This window comes from Falco punctatus, assembly GCF_963210335.1.
Source record: "Falco punctatus genome assembly, chromosome: 6".
Taxonomy (NCBI): Eukaryota; Metazoa; Chordata; class Aves; order Falconiformes; family Falconidae; genus Falco; species Falco punctatus.
The window spans coordinates 35761820-35781056 of NC_137585.1; the positions used below are offsets into that span (position 1 = coordinate 35761820).

The 19237-nt window shown below is 48.5% G+C and overlaps 1 protein-coding gene across 2 annotated transcripts in view; it reads left to right on the forward strand.

Annotated features, from left to right (window-relative positions):
* CACNA1I (calcium voltage-gated channel subunit alpha1 I) overlaps positions 1–19237 on the forward strand; it is a 103681-nt gene that overhangs the window by 56381 nt on the left and 28063 nt on the right. For both annotated transcript variants that reach the window (XM_080392984.1, XM_080392985.1), the window contains exons 9-24: positions 2072–2223; positions 2866–3051; positions 3759–3876; positions 4364–4519; positions 4987–5077; positions 7017–7219; positions 8316–8732; positions 9647–9747; positions 10817–10940; positions 11758–11826; positions 12768–12952; positions 13272–13398; positions 14489–14614; positions 15093–15182; positions 16169–16361; positions 17468–17619. In XM_080392984.1, coding sequence (XP_080249110.1) covers positions 2072–2223; positions 2866–3051; positions 3759–3876; positions 4364–4519; positions 4987–5077; positions 7017–7219; positions 8316–8732; positions 9647–9747; positions 10817–10940; positions 11758–11826; positions 12768–12952; positions 13272–13398; positions 14489–14614; positions 15093–15182; positions 16169–16361; positions 17468–17619 — 2490 coding nt within the window. The remainder of the gene's footprint in view (positions 1–2071; positions 2224–2865; positions 3052–3758; positions 3877–4363; positions 4520–4986; positions 5078–7016; positions 7220–8315; positions 8733–9646; positions 9748–10816; positions 10941–11757; positions 11827–12767; positions 12953–13271; positions 13399–14488; positions 14615–15092; positions 15183–16168; positions 16362–17467; positions 17620–19237) is intronic.

Here is a 19237-nt window from a genome sequence, read left to right on the forward strand (position 1 = left end):
TTCCCAGTGGGAACTAATACTGAATTCATGATAAAAATATTGGCTCTGGCCTGCAGGGACTCACTTCTTTGTTTCCACAGTGCCAGGAGTGTCTGTCGTCTCTTGCCTTGAACAACAGGCTTGTGAAGTTTTCTTGTTCTCATCCATTTTATGTGATGCTTGAAAGAGTGGCCTGGTGGCCAGGCATAGCTCAGACCAATGTGAAGGAAGAGGGGAGTCTTCAGCCACCTTTTTGGCACGGGTATCCAAACAGTGAGAGCAGTACTACCTGCTGCCACAGAGCCTGGATCAGACTCATGTCGGAGACTTGGAGCTGGGGCTCAGTGATGCAGTAGGTTAAATGTCAAATATGTAACCTTGTCTGAGGTGTGATATACCTGCCCGAAGGTAAACATGGAAACTTGGGCCAGAGGAGCCCTGCAGAAGTGCCTTGGAGCTGTCATGCCTTGGCCCTCTGGTTGGGAAGGTGACACACCTTCATCTGGAGCGGGTCCCCACCAGCTGCTGCTTGGGAAGGTGATGGCCAGCAGCATGCTACAGCCAGGTGAACTGCCCTGGCAGCCTTGTGCAGTCTGAAGGCCATGGGTTTTCTAACCTGTCCCCAAGATGCAACCCATTATACTGGCAGAAAATTTTTCTCTTTGGGAACATTTTGTACCTTGCCATTACTGTGGAAGTCTCCCTGAGCTATGTATGTATATCTCTGAGTATGTGCAAACATGGGCAGGCTTGCGTATGTGTTGTCCCTCATGCATCTGACCTTGTTTGAGACCTCAGCCCTTGCAGTCTGGCCTGGTTCAGTCCTAGTAGCTAGGTGAGAAGTGCTTTGGGCAGATGAATCCATCCCAAATTCAGTGCAGGGAATGCCTCCATTTCAAAGGGGATGGCAATACCCTGACATCCCTCATCAATGACACCAGTGCAACCTCTGTCTCCCTCTGCAGCAACGTTTCATCATTCCTGAGGAAACAATCTAGACCCTTTCCTGACCTTGTCAGAGAAGTTTCCACTTCTGCATACACTGAATTCAGAAACCAAAAGGAGGAGTAATTTAATTTGCTTAGGCTTGTTCCACTGATGGAATCATTAAAACATTTTCATAAGCACAAACACATTGGTCTCTGCTGGATAAGGCTTATCGCAGGAGCTGAAAGATGTGTCAGATTCAACAGAAAAACATGTCCAAGGCAGGGTCAGATTGCTTTTTTTTCCCTCTTTTTTTTTTTCTTTTTCTTTCTTCTTTCAACACAGTCATCTTGTGTCATCCCTGGAGTTTTCACCTTGTGTATCTGCCTTTCTCTTCTTCCTTCATTTTTCTCTTTTCCTCACTCTGTTCCTGCTCTTCCTGTCCCTTACAGGTTGGTGTTAGCAGTGTATGTGTCCTCACTGTTTTATTAAGCCAGTCTGATATTTGCATGGGTAATTATTGAGACCGCTTTCAGGACAGAGGCATGAGAAAAGGCCGCTGCAGCAAGACTGGAGGACTAGTGCATACCAAGGATGTGACGGGGAGCAGGGGAGATAAAAATGGGGAAGGGAAAAAATAGAGAGGAAAGGGGCAGAGAAGTGCCATAAGGTTTAGAGGAGGATGGGGAACTGTTTCCCTATCAGCCAAATGTTTTCAGAATTTGAGCAAAAAGTGGTGTGATCTACCTGTGGAAGCCTCAGAGGAAGAAGTCCTTGAAGAAAGAAGCTGACCACAGATGAGCCACTTTTGCCCTGCTTCAAAATGTGTTCAAGTTCTTTGCACGAAGTAAAGCAGCCTTTAGCCGGGGGACCAGCGTATGGAGTGGGATGTGGGAGACGCTTGGTCAGCCATGGCTGTGTGAATGGCTGTGGGGCTCCTGACCACCTCTAGTAAAAGAATTTGTTAGAGACATAATCTGTGATGAAGGTAGTAAATGTGCAAAGGAATTAGAGTGCAAGCGGCTCTATCCTGCTCCCCTCTAATCTAACTCATGGGAGCTTTGCAGCTTCCTACAAAGCCTGTCCTCTGGGAACACTGGCACTTTATTCCCCATAATTTCAGGGTTCTTTCAGTTCTGACTCTCTCAGTTTGCCTTCTCTCCAGCCAGAGGAATTGACCAACATCTTGGAGATCAGCAACGTTGTCTTTACAAGCATGTTTGCGCTGGAGATGATCCTGAAACTTGCTGCTTTTGGTCTCTTTGATTACCTCCGCAACCCCTACAACATCTTTGACAGTATCATCGTCATCATCAGGTGACAAGGGCTGTGGGGATCAACTGAAATACACATAGAAAAGAGTACTGCAGAGCTTGCACATTTTACTGTGCCTTTTCAAAAAGGATTTAGCAGCTATACTAGGGGGAGCTGAGCTGATACACCAAGGCCAAAGACTGGGAGACCAAGATGTCTTTTACCAACACTTGGTGACCCTAGGCAAGCCACATAGCATTTCTGCCCCTCAGTTCTCTCCTCTGTAGCATGAAGGCAATTGCAGTTGCCTTGTAAGTCCATAATAAATTTTAGCTGTGGAATATAAAAATGCACAAATTAAGGGTGCTACAAAGGTTTAGTGTGTGGTAGAAGAATTTGGCTTGCTGGAATTGAATGCTGCAAACCTTTCCTCATTCCTGCCACAGGCAGTGCTATTTCATATTCTTAAGGGAGAAATGCAGCTTTCTACACATAAGTATGCAGCTTTCTACACATAAGTATAAACATATAGCATATGCTTCTAATTATATCTTGCTCAGACAAGTTTTCTCTCTGACCCCTTTATACTTGCTGCCAACACAGAGGTGAAAACTTGGATGAATGCTGTTACTCTTCTCTCTCTTCTGTTTGTTCACTTGACTTTCATTTTGTCCCTCGTGCTCCCTGTGCCTCTCTGGGCTACAGCATCTGGGAGATCATCGGCCAGTCGGACGGGGGCCTCTCTGTGCTGAGGACTTTCCGCCTCCTGCGGGTACTGAAGCTGGTGCGTTTCATGCCTGCGCTGCGCCGCCAGCTTGTGGTACTGATGAAGACTATGGACAACGTAGCCACCTTCTGCATGCTTCTCATGCTCTTCATCTTTATATTCAGGTGAGGAGGCAGTTAGTTGGCTCAGTGTTTTGGAGAGGCACTGTGTGGCTCATGTGGACAGCAACTTCAGAGCATGATTGCATGACTTGTCTTGCCCATTGCTCTAGGCTCGTGTGGGTTCCTCATGTGGGAGCACTGACAAAAGTTTATTTGTTCATAAGGGCTGAGGTTACTGCTGCCCTAAACTGGGTTCAGCAGCTGAAGATTTGGCCTGGACAGGGTGGAGAAATGCTGCCACCAAATGTGCACGTTGAGCATAATGTCCCATTGCAGGATAGGTGAAGTGTCTTGGGAATCAACACTGGCTGCAGGAGCAGTTCAGTCTGGAGGCTGACTCTGGCAGAAGGGTGATAGGAAGCAACCAAGAAAGTCTGTTGCATCCAAAGTGGATGCAGTGCTAGGGAGATGAAGAAAAATCAGAGCAAACAAGAATAATGGAGAGAATAGATCTGAAGGACAGGCTGGAGGAAATACATGAGCACTGAGGCAGTACAGAGGGAAAGCAAGGGGTTTTTGTGAGCTATAGAGCTGCAATACACAGCTCGTTCTTGATGGATAGATCCCAGTGGTCTGGCTGTGGTGTTCTACCCTTTGCCTCAGTGGTGTTGCATTATGTTGTTGTGAGGAAAAGAGAATGACTCTTATGAGCTGGTTGTGATGGCAGAGATGTTTAAATTTGACACCAAATCCACTTCTTGTCCCAACAGCATCCTGGGAATGCACATCTTTGGTTGCAAGTTTAGCCTCAGGACAGACACAGGAGATACAGTTCCTGACCGGAAGAATTTTGACTCCCTGCTGTGGGCCATTGTGACTGTCTTCCAGGTGATCCCACTTTGCTTTCTACAGGTGGGCTAGGGCAAAGCAGAGAGGATCAGGAGGAGCTTTTTCTCATTGTGGAGCCTCGCACTTGCTCCTGACAACACAAAAGACCACACAAAAGACTGCGGCATGTGATGTCTGGAGGAACAATTGTGTGTTGTAACCAAACAACTGGTGTATCCTCAGACAGGGATGCTTCTTCCTTCCTAGGAGACAGTTTGCAAAGGTCACTCCTGTTGTGGCAACTCCCAGTTTAACACCATCACCTCAGTACATGACTGCCCTCATGGTCGCTCCTGTTTCTTCTTGTTCAGCTCATGTTATCAGGGCAGCACAACAGCTGGACAGTGACAGTGGGCAGTGAGTGTGTGGTTATGGGGAAGTTAAGAGGCCTGTTGTGGTCCTGATGTGTATCCTTTCACTGTCCTTTTCTGAGAATCCCCTTTGTGTTCTTCCTTCTTGTTGATGTGGCCTCTGCTCCTGGTTGCAGATCCTAACCCAGGAGGACTGGAATGTTGTGCTCTATAATGGCATGGCCTCCACCTCACCATGGGCATCCCTCTACTTTGTGGCTCTCATGACATTTGGCAATTACGTGCTCTTCAATCTGCTGGTAGCCATTCTCGTGGAGGGGTTCCAGGCTGAGGTGAGTTGCCACCAGAACTTCATCAGGAGGAGGCATAGAGGTGCTAAAAAGGAGACTTCTGAGAAACTGTGAGGGTACTGGGCTGGAGGACTCCCAAAGTATCATGCCTCTGTCATTTCCCTTGCTAAGTTCAGAGTGGGCTTCATTTAAAAAAAAAAAAAAAAAAAAAGATTACAAAGATGACAGAATTAATCCTTGCAAGGAAAGAGACAAGCCCTCTGGAAGGCAGTTCACAATTTCCATCCTCTTCAACAGACCCTGCCCTGCTCTACTAGGGTGAGTCCTTTGCCTCTCCAAAAGCAAGAACATGGTATGTCAGCTATCCCAGGTCATGTGAGACACTTTCCAGTGATCATACTGATGCCTCACTTCCAAGGAAGATTTAACAGTTGTTATAGCAATGAAAGACAAGAAGAAATGTTCTGTTCTGTTTATGAGCTCCCAACTTCATAATTTGTGTGTTCCAGGGTGATGCCAACCGGTCATTCTCAGATGAAGATCAGAGTTCATCAAACATGGAGGAGTTAGATCAGTTCCAAGAGGACCAGGAAGGCTCAGGTACAATAGCTCAAACAGCCTCATTTGCTTATCTTCCATTGCTGTTTAGTGAGAAATCTGAGAGCAGATTCTGCAGAAAATACAATTCCAATAACTTACTAGGTTTCATTTTGAACTTTACGCTAGTTTGTAGTGTTGTCTGTACAAAAACAGAGCCGTGTTGACACCCTAAGGAGTGTGATAGCTAAGGGGAGCAGTTCTTGAACAACCTACAGAGTGGCAGCTAGGAGTGAGAAGTGAGACTGCCTGTGCTTAGCTTTGGGGGCACCATTTCAGGAACACTGTGTCCAAAGCTGGGACCCACATTTGAATAGGGGATAGCAACACATTAAAAAGGACTCAGACAAATCTGGAAGTCTTGCCTCTTAGTGAGAGGCTAATGAAGCTTAGAGAAACCAGATAAGTGATTCGATCACATACGCTGTAAGTGCCGACCATAAGGAGAGATTTCTGATGGTAGATGGCTCTTTAATTGAGCAGAAAAAAAGCATAATGAGATTGTAAAGGCTGGAAGCCGAAGCTAGACAAATTCAGACTGAAAAAAGCCACATTTTTAAGGAAAGATAATTAACTGTTGGAACAGCCTGCCTACAAACTACCATGTGAGATCTCCACCCCTCAAAGTCTTTCCATGAAGACTGCAAGTCTTTCTACAAGAGATATTATAGTTCAGGCAGAACTTGGTGGTAGGGAGCAGCAAGAATAGCTTGCTCTGCAGTGGATGGTGAGCAAGGAGCTGAAGGGAGGGACAGCTAGGCAGGACCACACCGACAAAGGCACAATACTTGCACAAGGTGAGCAGAGCAGGTCCACTGATACTAGTCAGGGTCAGCCAATGGTTCAGTGATTGCCAGGCAAGTCCACAGTGGTGAGCCAGGTCTAAGGTCAAGCCAAGCAGTCCAGATGGTGAGACAAGATCAGGATCAGCAAGGTGCAAGGACAGGCACAAGCATACTCACCCAGACAAGGACCACAGGCACAGGTCCGAGCTTAAATGCGGCTCCTGCAGAAAGGGGCAGTGGCCACAGTACTGGCTTGCCACAGCTCTTTGCTGCAACTTAGCTGTTCTCACAGCAGTCTGATCCTGGGTTATATGGCTGTGCCATATCAAAGTTTACCTTGAATGTAGGGAGCTAAACCACTAGGAAGGCAGATCGGGAAAAAGTTATGGAGCTTTTCGGTGAACTCATGGCTGTGATGCTGCATGTAGGTGAGGCTATGTGACCTTCATTATGCAACAGGTCAAACAAAAAAGAATGTTCCAGTCATTTCAGGCATTAAAATCCAGTACCCCATCCTTTCCATCCATCTTGACAAATGCTGATGGTCATCCACAGAACCTGACATACCCCTCCAAAGTGTCCTGGATCTTCAAGGTCAATAATTGGTAATTGGTCATTTCAAGGGACCCAGCGCAGTAGGATAGACTGGGATGAAGAGTATGATTGCCAAAATTTAAAGGTGACCCCAGCACATAGATGGCTGCAGGTCTCCCCATATCTTAGTCTCTTCCTCAGTGTCTCAGCCTAACTGCTTTTAAATAGACTGTCTGACAGTCGGTGGTATTTGTTCAGACCTGAAGATGCAGGTGCCTGTTCTTGGCATGCAGAAGCATATTTTCCTCCCCTTGCTGCCAGGGTTCGGCTTCTTGGAATGCGTGTCAGCCTGAGTCTGCCTGACCAGCACTCTGCTCGTCTGTCTGGCCCCAAGGAGAGCTGCCATCAGTTTTGGGGACTGAGGAGATTACTTCAAAGTCTTCCCAGTGTGATTTTGCCACAGCACCCTAAATCAGAATCCATGCTGACTGATGCTGAACAGTTAATATTCTGTTAGCTGCTGCTAACATGCTAAACAGCTTAGATTGAAACAGTCACTGGATAGTGAGGAACCCACCTTCTTTTTTTTTTTTTTTTTCTTCTTTCTGCATCTTTCCACCCAGATCCCAAGCTCTGTGCAATTCCTGTGACACCTAATGGACACTTAGACCCATCCTTGCCCTCTTCCAACCCACCAGTGGGTGCTGGGGGAATCACTAACTCTTCACGCAACTCCCTGCAGCCCGACCAGATCCGTCTTGCTGTTGGCTCCCGGAAGAGCAGTGTGATGTCTCTGGGGAGAATGACCTATGACCAACGGTCCTTGGTGAGTGAGTGAGTAGAAATGTGTGTCACATCCTTCTTTTGAAGTCCAAGCACTCTGTTATCTTTCTGCCATCATCTGGGGATGACTGTGGAGGATTGCACTCCCGCTGTAGGCTTCTAACACAAGCCCATTGCCTGTCTTTAGGAAGCCAGGGAAGTTCACATTATGTATCTAAATTTCCAAATTACTGAAGTCTATTTCCAGGTTGTTGATGTATATTCCATTAAGTGTGGGATTCAGGTCTTTAGTATTCCTTTGGTTGGAGAGGGGGAGCGCTAAGGAGACAGTCTCCCTCTTAGAATGAAACACATTTTGTCACCTTGCTGTTCCCTTCTTTTTGTAGAGCACAGGACACAAAATGATGCCATAAGTCTTAAGAGCATAGGAATATCTGGGTGATGCCAGAACTGCCAAGTCCCATAACAGATGGGTTTTCTGGAAGCTTTTGTAACAATGAAGAGAGGAATCTTGACTTGGAGCTCCCCATAGCAGGTCCTGCTGCCCCTTAGCACTTCCTTGAGCACTGCTGGCTGTCCAGCCAATGCATCTCAGACCTGACCACCTTGTAATGTCAGCTTCTGGGCTTTCTGCCCACTGACATACAGAGCTTTTGGGGGTGCGTTGGTGCTCAAAGGGTTCGTGCCACTGTTACTTCTAAACAGGGAGAGCTGGCAGTGTGTGTCAGATGGTGTGTCAGATTATCCATCGCTCTCTACCTTGTATAATCCTTTACCGCAGGGCAGTGTAAAATGATGCCAGTTGGATTCTTTGAGAGCTTTATTCCTGCTCTGTGCTGGTGTAGGTAACAACATCAGGCACCTGGCCTTTGGCTTTATTATTTACCTTCCCTGTAAGTACTTTGCACACAGATGGTGCTATAAAGTAATCACAGCCAACACCATTGCTAACTCATTATCAATTTATTGTCAGATTTACAGAGATTGCTGCTAAATTCCCACCATGCAACTCCCTCAACGGCTGAAAAATGGCAACCTCCTGGCTTAGGGGCCCAGGGAGAAGTCTGTGATCTGAAATAGGATCGCATGCTCCCTCCTTGTGCCTGGAGTCGCTGAGTCCCCGTCCCGCTCTCTTACAGTCCAGCTCCCGCAGTTCCCACTACGGTGCCTGGGGCCGCAGCGGAGCCTGGGGGAGCCGTCGCTCCAGCTGGAACAGCCTTGCCCGGGGACATAGCCTGAAGCACAAACCTCCCTCTGCTGAGCACGAATCCCTCCTGTCTGGAGAAAGGCACAGGGTGGTTGATGGGGAGACGGATGGGACAGGAAGGGTGTTTCATCACCGCCGGACACTCTCCCTGGACAACAAAGACTCTGGTGACCTGCTGGAGTTGGCCTCGGTCGCATCCAGCCACAGAGTGACCTGTAAGCTGGGAGCAGCATCTGGGGCCAGCGAGCATCAAGACTGCAATGGCAAAATGCCCAGTATTTCCAAGGAGATCTTCCCCAAGATGAACAATCGCAAGGAACGGGGAGAGGATGATGAAGAGATAGATTATGTGAGTATTCAGTGGAGGGAACCTGGGGTTACACTGCAGCACTGTGGAAAACCCTAAAGCCTTGAGTTTCAGTCTCCCTGCCATGTGGATGGGAGAGCTTGCAATGGTGCTTTAAGTACAGCAGACTGAATGCAGATGGGACCTTCTGGGCCCCGACAGGCTCAAACCACATTGTCAGGCAGCCTGCAAGGCAGTCATACAGGTGGATGGTGTGAGGAAGGCAGATGTGAGGCACATGCGTGGACATTTGGGGGCTGTTGTTTCAGAGCAGTGTGGCCAGTGATTTCTACTGGCTCGGTAAGGTCAGGCTGTGTGAGCAGCGAGAGCTCTGCTTGGGGAACACCGGCAGATCAGAGGAGGAAGCACAGGCACAAGAGACAAGGCAAGTCAGTTTTGCAGTGCCAGCCTGGGAGACCACAGTGCCCAATCTGTGAGCAGATCCAAGGGTGGAAAAAGTAGAGGGAGGGTCAGTAGAACTTTGAACAGATGCTGTATGAAATTAAATTACTTCCAAGCCCAAGTGCCAACTAAAGGCTTCCTATCCTGGCCTCTTGTTTAGCTGGGGTAGCGAGGAAACACTGTCTTTATGTCACAGAGACACTCCAATAGCTCTAAGAAGGCATCATGGACAACATCCTGCTCTAGAAAGGTCACCAGCAGTTTTATTTGTAATGATCTGGGGAGAAAAGCAGATGCCAAGAGGTAAACAGGCCCTGGCAAAGCATCTCCTACTGCCTTTTCAGTGGCTTGTTGCTCTTTGAGTTCATTTCCTCCTTTGAGGTCTTAGAGAAAGGCAGGTACTGCACCTGGTGAACTGCAGGTAATGGTGTTTTGGGGTAAGGTGTGAAAGTAAGAGTGCCTCTCAGGCAAGTGGGAAGTAACCAGTGGCACTTGTTTCTGCTGCCTTCCTCCAGAGCCTGTGCTTTCGCATACGGAAGATGATGGAAGTCTATAAGCCAGACTGGTGTGAGTTACGGGAAGACTGGTCCATATATCTCTTCTCTCCGCAAAACAGGTTTGCACAGTTTTTGCAATGAGAGGGTTGAGAAGATGGGGCAGATTCTGTTGGCGTGTTGGCCACATCCCCTGAGCTGCATGTAAGGTTGCAACTTTAAACTTAGAAGCTGGGAATGTGTTTTGTCTCCTCCATCTCTCCTTCTACAGCCAAACAACATTTTTCTTCATTGATTCTGGAGATGAAAGGAAGGGTGAGAATCCTAAATAGCTATTGTAATTTTCCCTCCCTTTGGAGAATCCCATTTTTCTTTTGTGTAATCATGAATATTTATAGCAAAGCAAGGCAGGGAATACTAACATTAACCCAAAAAGGAGAAGGAATGTATTATTGACAACTCCATAATACTGATATTTCCTCCCCTGGTACCAGAACAGTCTCTCCATTTCACTTTCAGTCCCAGTACCAACTTACCAGCTGTCATATTACATCTTTTAGGGCAAAGTTAGAACGCTTCTTGCCTGAAAAAAAAGAAATTTTGGATAAATTCTCCTGGTGAGAAGACCCCTTTAGCAGAATGAAAATGTCCATGTACCCCAGCCAACAGCATTCTCACCCATGTGTATTGCCCCTTGAAAAGAAGTGGGTTTCATTACAGGTCATGAGGGAGAGCTCTTTTTTCTGTGTGACACCTATGCTGATGGGTACAGTGTCTTTCAGAGTGGACAGAAGTGTGGTCCCCATGACTGCGAACCTACTCACCTCTCCTAAACTTTCAGCATGTGGCCTCTGTCCTGGCATGGCACAAAGTGTGAGTTTGGAAGGAAAATTCAAACTCAGCCTCTTCTCTACAGAGCAAGAGAGAAGAGCACAGAGCCATAGTGGTTAGGAAACCACTCTAGCACAGGGGCAATGGGTGAAGGTTCAGCTCCTTGCTCTGTCCATGCTCTGCTCCAGGCTCCCTGTGTGACCATGGGCCACCCTAGGATATTGCCATGGCAAGGGACATCAGTGTCAATGATAGGAAAGCTGCTATGTCAGAGCTCAGTTTTGGCCAGACCTCTCTGTTCTCATAGCTCCTAACTTTGCTCTTCTCAAGGCTCAAGTGCCTGCTGGAACTGTCTTGCAGGTTTCGCCTCCTCTGCCAAACCGTCATTGCTCACAAACTCTTTGACTATGTTGTCCTGGCCTTCATCTTCCTGAACTGCATCACCATTGCCCTGGAGAGACCGCAGATTGAACACAGAAGCACGGTGAGCACAGTTTGCTCCCACCTGCTTTTTTAGCACAACCTCTGACAGAGGTTCGTGTTCCTGGCGCTGGTATGACCTCTGAAAGAACTTCAGCATCAAACACCAGCTCCCACTCATGTATTCAAAATGCGCAAGTATTAGTAATTTGCATAGCGTGTGCTTCCCCTGCAGGGTCTTATAGTGGGGCCACTCACTTTATGATACAGTAATCGTAGTTGCCTACTTCTTGGAAAGTAAAAGTCCCCCAGGCACCTGCAGTTAAGAGATGACTGACAAAAAGGATAGGAACAAGGAACTAAAAGACAGTAGTAACGCTTCCATTCTGTGAGGATGGCACGTCATCATTCACATACGCTGCTTTTGAGCCAACTTGGAGATGACTCAAGCTGGCAATTGAAATGGGGTTTTCTGCTTGTTAGCTGACCCCCAGACTTTACTGCATTACACACAATTGAGTGGTGAGTGCTCAGCAGCCCTTCAGGAAGGAGTGCCAGGTCGGTGCAGCAGGTCAGGACTGAGCAGCACTAGCAGAATGGGACAGACAGCACCTTGAAACCAGATGTGCAGGATGCATTGCAAATCCCATCCACTGTGCTCTTGCAGAATTGTGCAGGATCCTGTCCCAGCTGTGGCACAGCACTGAGTGTATGAGTATGAGCTAAAGGTTTCCCAGCAGTCACCTTTGCCAAGGGCACCTCTCTTATTTCCCCAACCTTCAGACCCTTCACAGGAAAGCAAAAGATACCAAGTCCATCAGAGGCATGACAGAGTAACAAGAAGTCAGGATATATTTAAGGCCTTTCTCTGTTTTTTCTAGGAGAGAATCTTTCTCACGGTGTCCAACTACATTTTCACAGCAATTTTTGTAGCTGAGATGACACTGAAGGTAAGTTACTGGAGATGAACAGCTCAGAGCCTTTCCCCGGTGTCAGGAACAACATGATTCGTGTTTGCTCAGCACCCTTCTAAAATCTCTCCATCTTTTCAGTGTGCCAGTCCTTCCCTCTACCTCGGTAAAGGCAGATACTGAATCCCCTCTTGGGGATCATCATCCTGTGGAGGGGATGTTTACGGTAGGCTTTAAATCCAAAGGAATCTTAGTATCCAGGAGGAGGAATAGCTAGCCTTCAGGTATGATTTAGTAATGATGTCAAATGTCCGTTCCCTTTCCCCTGGAGCAAGAATGGGGGAAATAATAACAATCTTAGTAACAAGTCCTTAGTTGCGACAATTATTCAATAGGTGTCTAAGCACTCCACAACAATAGGGGAATCCTGTTATTTGCCTCTTGTGATTGAGAAAGACCCTTAAAACTGAGTGCCTGAAGTTAAACCCTAAAGTTCATACCTGAATTACAGCTGTGATTTACAGGGTGTTCAGCTCTCCCCAAGGCCAACAACTTCTGTAGCACCTGCTGGTGTTGAGAACTGCTGAGAGTCAAACTGTTCCCTTAAGAGCCAAAGTACAGGTTTTGGTGCCTGATTTTACTTCCCAGATGATCTCTGGACTGGGAGACTTGCCCCAGGTCTGTTGTATGGCAGGGAAAGGTTTTCTGTGTGTTCCCTACAGTGTGCTCTTGCTCAGGGAGGCAGAGGAAAGGTGAGAAGACACCATGGCCCTGTTATTTTTGGAGTTATGTGCCACCACTTTCCCCAAGGATGTTTTCCTTCATAGCCATCCAGGAGAAAAGAAAAGATGATGAGATGACACTTCAGTGTCACATGGAGTTGATAACTGTTCCCCATCCTCCCCCTCTCTACAGCTGCCCTCTACCAGGCAACATGGACATGAGCCATTTAACCCCCTCTCCTCTCCCCTCTCTTGCAGGTGGTCTCTCTAGGCCTGTATTTTGGGGATCAGGCTTATCTCCGCAGCAGCTGGAACATCTTGGATGGCTTTTTGGTCTTCGTGTCTCTTATTGACATTGTGGTCTCAGTGGCCTCTGCTGGTGGCGCCAAAATCCTGGGAGTGCTGCGAGTCCTCCGGCTGTTGCGCACCTTGCGTCCCCTCCGGTCAGAGCCCCACTGAGCCCTGCTTGGTCCCCTCTTCCCACTAGGCCCCCCTGGGAAATGTCCCAGAATCAGATCCTGCTATGCCAGGTGAAGTGTGGTCTTTGAAAAGCCATAAGCCACAGGGAGGTTCCTCTTAGCCATATGGCTCTGGCCCAGGAGGTACCTCATCAGGCATCGAACCCATGGGACAAAAGAAGCTTTTTGGTCACAGGAGAGGGATCCCTACTGCTGGGTCACTGCACAGGGAGAGTGGGGGTCCGCTGCTGCTGAAAATGCTTAGCTTAGGCCAAACATCCCTCTGTCACCCCTTCCCTTCCAGAGTCATCAGCCGAGCCCCTGGCCTGAAGCTGGTGGTAGAGACGCTCATTTCTTCCCTCAAGCCCATAGGAAACATTGTCCTCATCTGCTGCGCTTTCTTCATCATCTTTGGCATCCTGGGTGTACAGGTAGGTTGTTACTGCTCATCAAACAGTCCTTGTGTCCCCACCCCTGCCATAGGCACCTGCACCCCCAGGTGCTGCAACGGACACAGGGAGCCAAGCAGAGCAGGAGGGGCAGGCAAGCCAGGAAATTTTCTGCACCTGCCCTCTTCCACGAGCTGTCTTTCACCATAATGTCTCTACAGCCATTGACAAGGACAGCCATGTGCCAGGTTTTGCTGGATGTGCGAGACAGGAGTTGACGCTCACACCTGGAAGGAGTTGGATCAGGGTTTGGGTCAGCATTATAGGGAGAGTCCAGGGCTGGCATAGCACAGGGTGTGCCGGGCACATCCATGTTACGCCACAAGGGCAAGCAGCTCAGTGCCTGCTTGCACAAACCCTGCCTCCAGTCAGCTCTCTTTCTCCCCTCACTGAGCCCTAAATCCACCCACAACCTTTTTTTATTTTTTTATTTAATCCTCTTTATTTTTGGCTGTTGCATTGCAGAGGAGCAAGGGCGTGGGCGTTACTTCCATCTCAGGGAATGCGCTATACTTAGTCTGCTCTGATGCATCTGTACAAATGCACAATCCAGTACCTTCCATATGGGGAAAGGAGCCCTGGGCAGAAGAGCCACAGCAGTGCAGCGCAGCTTTGTGAAAAAAAAGAACTTGAGAAGCAGGGGATGTTTTTTCTGCTTCTTTACCCTCAGTTGAGGTCTTCTTTTCCTATCAGCTCTTTCAGTAACTGTGAAGCTGGGAGGGGAGATTACTCTTGGGGACCGAACAGAAGATTATTTTTTTTCATTTTGGGCTAGTGGCTCTAACTGCACCCGGAAAGCTGCCCTAAAGGTTGTCAGATGGTAAGGGCTTACAGTAACTGTTGACCTGGGGCAATGGAGGAGGCTGAAAAGGCAGGTGTGCATTTAAGAAGGTGGCCCTGGCTCCTTAGCAATATTTGAGCCTGTGCTTTATGTTGCATTGGTGGTCCTCCCTACCTGTCATGCTCCACCTGGCTTGCAGCCCACCTACCATCTCAGGAGCTTCTGCACATCCCAGGGAGCATGGGGAACCCTGTAGGGAAAAGGTCTGATGGGGTCGTTCCCCTCCTGCAGCTCTTCAAGGGCAAGTTCTACCACTGCCTGGGAGTTGACATCAGGAACATAACCAACCGGTCCGACTGCATGGCCGCCAACTACAAGTGGGTGCACCACAAATATAACTTTGACAACCTGGGACAGGTGAGTCTACCTGCAGCCCCTGTCTCTGGGAACCCAGCACAGGGTTTGTCTCCCCCTATACATACGCCTCCCTGGGGCATAGGTGCAGTGCCTGGAGAGCTGATTCCTGGGCCAGGAGCAGCAGTTATGTGGCATGGGTATTCATGCAGAAGCTGTGTCACTAGTGGGTTGGTATCAGGATGATGTTTACAGGTTGTGGGGAAAAGTGGTGGAAGCAGAGAGCTTGGCTTTCTTTTTCCTCCTGCTGCAAAGCAGATGTTTTTCACAACCTCTCTCTTCTGGTTGGTCTGGCTGCATATGGCTTCCTGTCCCCAACTCCCTCCCCTCCACGGGGGAAGGAGCAGGTTTTGATGTGTGCAGAGACACAGGCAGGAAGAATATTTCAGTGTTGTGTGTGTTAGAGCATAAAACCACAATTTTTTTTCCCCAGCATGCCAGATGCACCTGCCTCACATCTGTTTTGCTTTGTATGCTGCAGGCTCTGATGTCCCTCTTTGTTCTGGCGTCCAAGGATGGCTGGGTCAATATTATGTATAATGGACTAGATGCTGTGGCTGTTGACCAGCAGGTATAAATAATTCCTTGTGAAAGGACCTTTTTCACTTTCTTCAGGCTAGTAAGGCAGAAGCACGCTTTAACATCCTGCTTCAGACACATCCCTCAAACCAAGACCTCCTCCCAGGGCTCTTCTGAATCTTTTGCTTACCTATTTGCAAGGGGTCAGGGTCATGACTGGTCCATGCAGGGAGGTGCAGTGGGTGTCTAGTAATTCTCACTCTCTACTCAGTCTGGATCTCACAGCAGGCCTTGATCTATTTGTGATGATGGAGCAACAATGCTGTGTGCCCTTCTGGGCATGCTGACTTCCTCCTGGCCCACGGATGGTTATTTTAATACCCTGTAAAGCATGGGCTGTTGGGCTGCTGCCTGCTACATCCCAATTCCTCTACTGCTAAGGCAGTGACCTTGATAGTGTCCAGTGTAGGTACCTGCCACCGTGGGATGCAGTGCCACAGGCTTAAACCTTGGGGATAATGCTCTGTTTACCTCTGAACCTCTGCACAAGGTGCACCACTGTTGGTTTTGTAGGCTTTTTGTCAGGAGACTCAGTCAAAGTCAGGGCCTCCTTTCTCTCTGATCCTGAACGACATTCTATTTCAGTCTTGTTGCTGTTTTGGTGGTGTGTGGATGTGTTCTTTACTTGCCCTTGAGCTGAAGGTGCTCCTGGTACCTGGACCACCCATTTTACCACATACTGGTGTTGTACTAGACCTGGAGCTGTGCCTGTGCCTGAGTTGTGGGTGACTCTGTGCAGGCAGACCCTTGCCCTTGGCTCCCACCCACTCTATCAATTGCCAGCTGTGGCCGAAATCCAGTCAGGCAATCATGAGCTGCCTTGCCTGTAGCCCCAGCTATTCCCAGCTCACTCCCCTGATTTCCATAAGCCCTCCCCACCTCCCCAGCAGCCAGTCACCGTGGCATGTCCCACCCCCATCATTTCCATACCACCACTATCCAACTGATTGACCCCCTCTGTTCTCCTCCCTCCTCCAGCCAGTGACTAACAACAACCCCTGGATGCTCCTCTACTTCATCTCCTTCCTCCTCATCGTCAGCTTCTTTGTACTCAACATGTTTGTGGGGGTGGTGGTGGAGAACTTCCACAAGTGTCGGCAGCACCAGGAGGCTGAGGAGGCGCGCCGGCGGGAGGAGAAGCGCCTGCGCCGCCTGGAGAAGAAGCGAAGGAGTAAGACACAGCCTAAGTGTTTGGTTGGTTCGTAGGCCAAGGTTTTCTAAGAAAAACCTTCTCCTCTTCTTCTTCTTTCCTGATGGACCGATCTCCAAAATGCATCACTTCTGGCTGTGCTCTCAGCCTTCCTTCGCGTGCCACTGCCATGTTGCTATGCACCTCACTGGGGCGGTCTGGGGAAGAGGGATGGCTGACGAGCTCTGCTGGGACTCCGGGGAAGCTGCTGGGATTTTAGCTTCCTGCCCCTCAGGAGATAACATGTACCAAAACCACCTACATGCATGTGCTGGCGTGCACTGTCAACACAGGGTGTGCATGCATTGGTACGCCTCCTGGGCTTGGGATAGTCACACCTGAGCTTCCTGCAACCCAGCTGATGTTTGGGGGAAGACCTGGACATACTATCTTTTGTATTTAAACCCAAATTTAAAGAAGGAGTTGGTGGGGAGTGGGTGGGGGGAGAGGAAGACCCCTGTGTTTCGTTCCTGGCTCTTTCCATCAATGTTGCAGTGTCACTCCTTGGATTCCCAGACCCTCTGTGGTAAAGCAAGCCCCTTCCTGGTGTTTCTGTCCTCTTCTGTATTACCTTTAGACAAACATTGTGCAAGCATACTTGCCCCGAGAAATCATCCCTACTACCCCAGACTGATGTTTTCTTCCATTCACAGCCTGTGGGCATGCTTTCTCTTCCTTTGCTCCAGTTTTCTCCCTCTCTCCTGTGACACCCTGGGGCCTCTCCTGGAACCATCTGCTCCCTTTTATCATTTGTGATCTTAATTTGTCGAGACATGAAATGCTGATTTAGCACCATTCCCACAAACATAGACTATCAGATTTTCTTTCTAGCATTCCTTTTCTTGTCTTTTTTTCTACTTATTTTTTTACCAACTTCTGCTTTTCTTTTTTGCATGTTTTCCCCTCCTTCCCCTGTCCCCTGTCTTTTACCTATCCTTTTCTGTTCTTTCTCCCTCCCAGCTTCATTCCCTTTTCTTTCAACACCTATCACCACTCCCATGCCTGCTCCCCTCTCAGTGTTTCTTACCCATTTCTCTCTTTATTCCAATTTCTTCCTAACTCTGCCCATCTCCCTCTTTCCACTGAAGAGGCGCAGCGTTTGCCGTACTATGCTACCTACTGCCCCATACGCCTCCTTATTCATTCGGTCTGCACCAGCCACTATCTGGACATCTTCATCACTTTCATCATCTGCCTCAACGTGGTCACTATGTCCTTGGAGCACTACAACCAGCCTGTGGTGAGTGAGATCATGGGGATAAGCCCTGCCTGTAGTCGTTATGTTATTTTGCTACAGCTCACTGATGACCACTGCCCGCCAGCATAGGTAGGACACTTAAGTGTCTCTAAAAAAATACCATTAAAGTGTTGCAAGAGTTATTGTAGTAGGCAAAAGTATGTGAAGAGTTTCGTATGTATCCAGACAGGTAGCCCCTACTCAGACACTTGTTATCCATTAGGATCAATAGAGAGAAGGCATCTAAGCAAGAGCTGGGCCTATGGAAAGCAGGTGCAATTAAGTCTTTGTGCTTTGTATTATTAAGTAGATATGTGGGTCACCCAGATCTAGCTGCCTGGTCTTTTTTGTATGTTCCCCTGGGTCCTAAGAGGAGTGGTGGAAGCACCAGTGTCCTGGGAGCTTCAGGCTTTGCATCAGGTTTCCAAATGTTAGTCCAGTTCCCCTGCCGTGTGGCCTGAGCTGTGAGGACTAGATTGGCTGGCTGCATGTCGTGGGATGAGATGTCCTTTCTGAGCCACCTTTTTTCTGTAAGAGAGGCTGCAGGGCCAAAGTGCTGAGCAGAGCCTCTCTCAGCTGCAAGGGGTGATTCCCAGTAAAGGGCCTTGAAGGCCAAGTAAGGCCATTCCCCCCTTTGACTGGGGAAGACCATGTACCTCTAGTGTTCCTGGCAAAGCTCTAGATGCATTTGATGGAAAAAAAAATGGTTGCACATATCAAAGGAGCTTTCTGCCTCCATATGTAGGCAGAGCATTCATCATGACATCTTCCTGGTGGTATTTCAGTTTTCTCTTCAGGAGACCCTTGGTTTAGGTGACAGCTCTGGTGTCTGAGCAGGCGCTGTTCGAGATAGCTCAAGCTTTGATACAGAACTGAATCTGTCCACCCTTATTCAAATCCACTGCCAGGCTCCTCTGTTTCTTGCCCAGCTGCCCAGCTTTTATCTTACCCTTGATGGTGCCCAGTTTTACTCTGCAGGAACTCTCAGTCTTTATCTGTTGTCATCCTCACATCAGGCCTTTGTTCCTGAACAAGTCACTCCTCTTCCTTACTCCTCAGCTCCTTCCACTGGAATGCAGGTCCAGCCATGTCAGCCTGCTGTCAGGTTCTGCTAAAGAATCTTCCCAAAGCACCTCAAACCCTTCCAGTATGAAGTACCACCACATGCTGCCCACTGCTCACACTGGTCCTTGGTGGCAGAGAAGGAGCAGCACATAAAAGAACCGGAAGCCCAACAGCTAAGAGATATGACATATACCTGCCCCAGCAGGCAGGCACAGAGGGGTTTCTCCCCATCAGAGATGACTTGTATCCTCACCTGGAATAACCTTCATGCCTCATACTGGTTGATAGCTATGCCAGTGCCATTAACACGGTGTCATCCAGGTGGCATGGGCTACTGGCAGAAGAAGAGGCTGATGGTACCTGGTGGACTCTTCTTGCAATAGCCTCCTCCTCCCTAACACGCTGAGCAGTACAGAGGAAAGGAGCAATAACCAGTCCTGAGAACAACATGGGGCAGAGGGGCCAGCTGGTGGTTGCCCTTAGCAGGCAGCCTCCACATTCAAGTAGATAGGAGGCATGGGGTAGCTTCCTCACCAACCAGGGAATTCCTGGCACT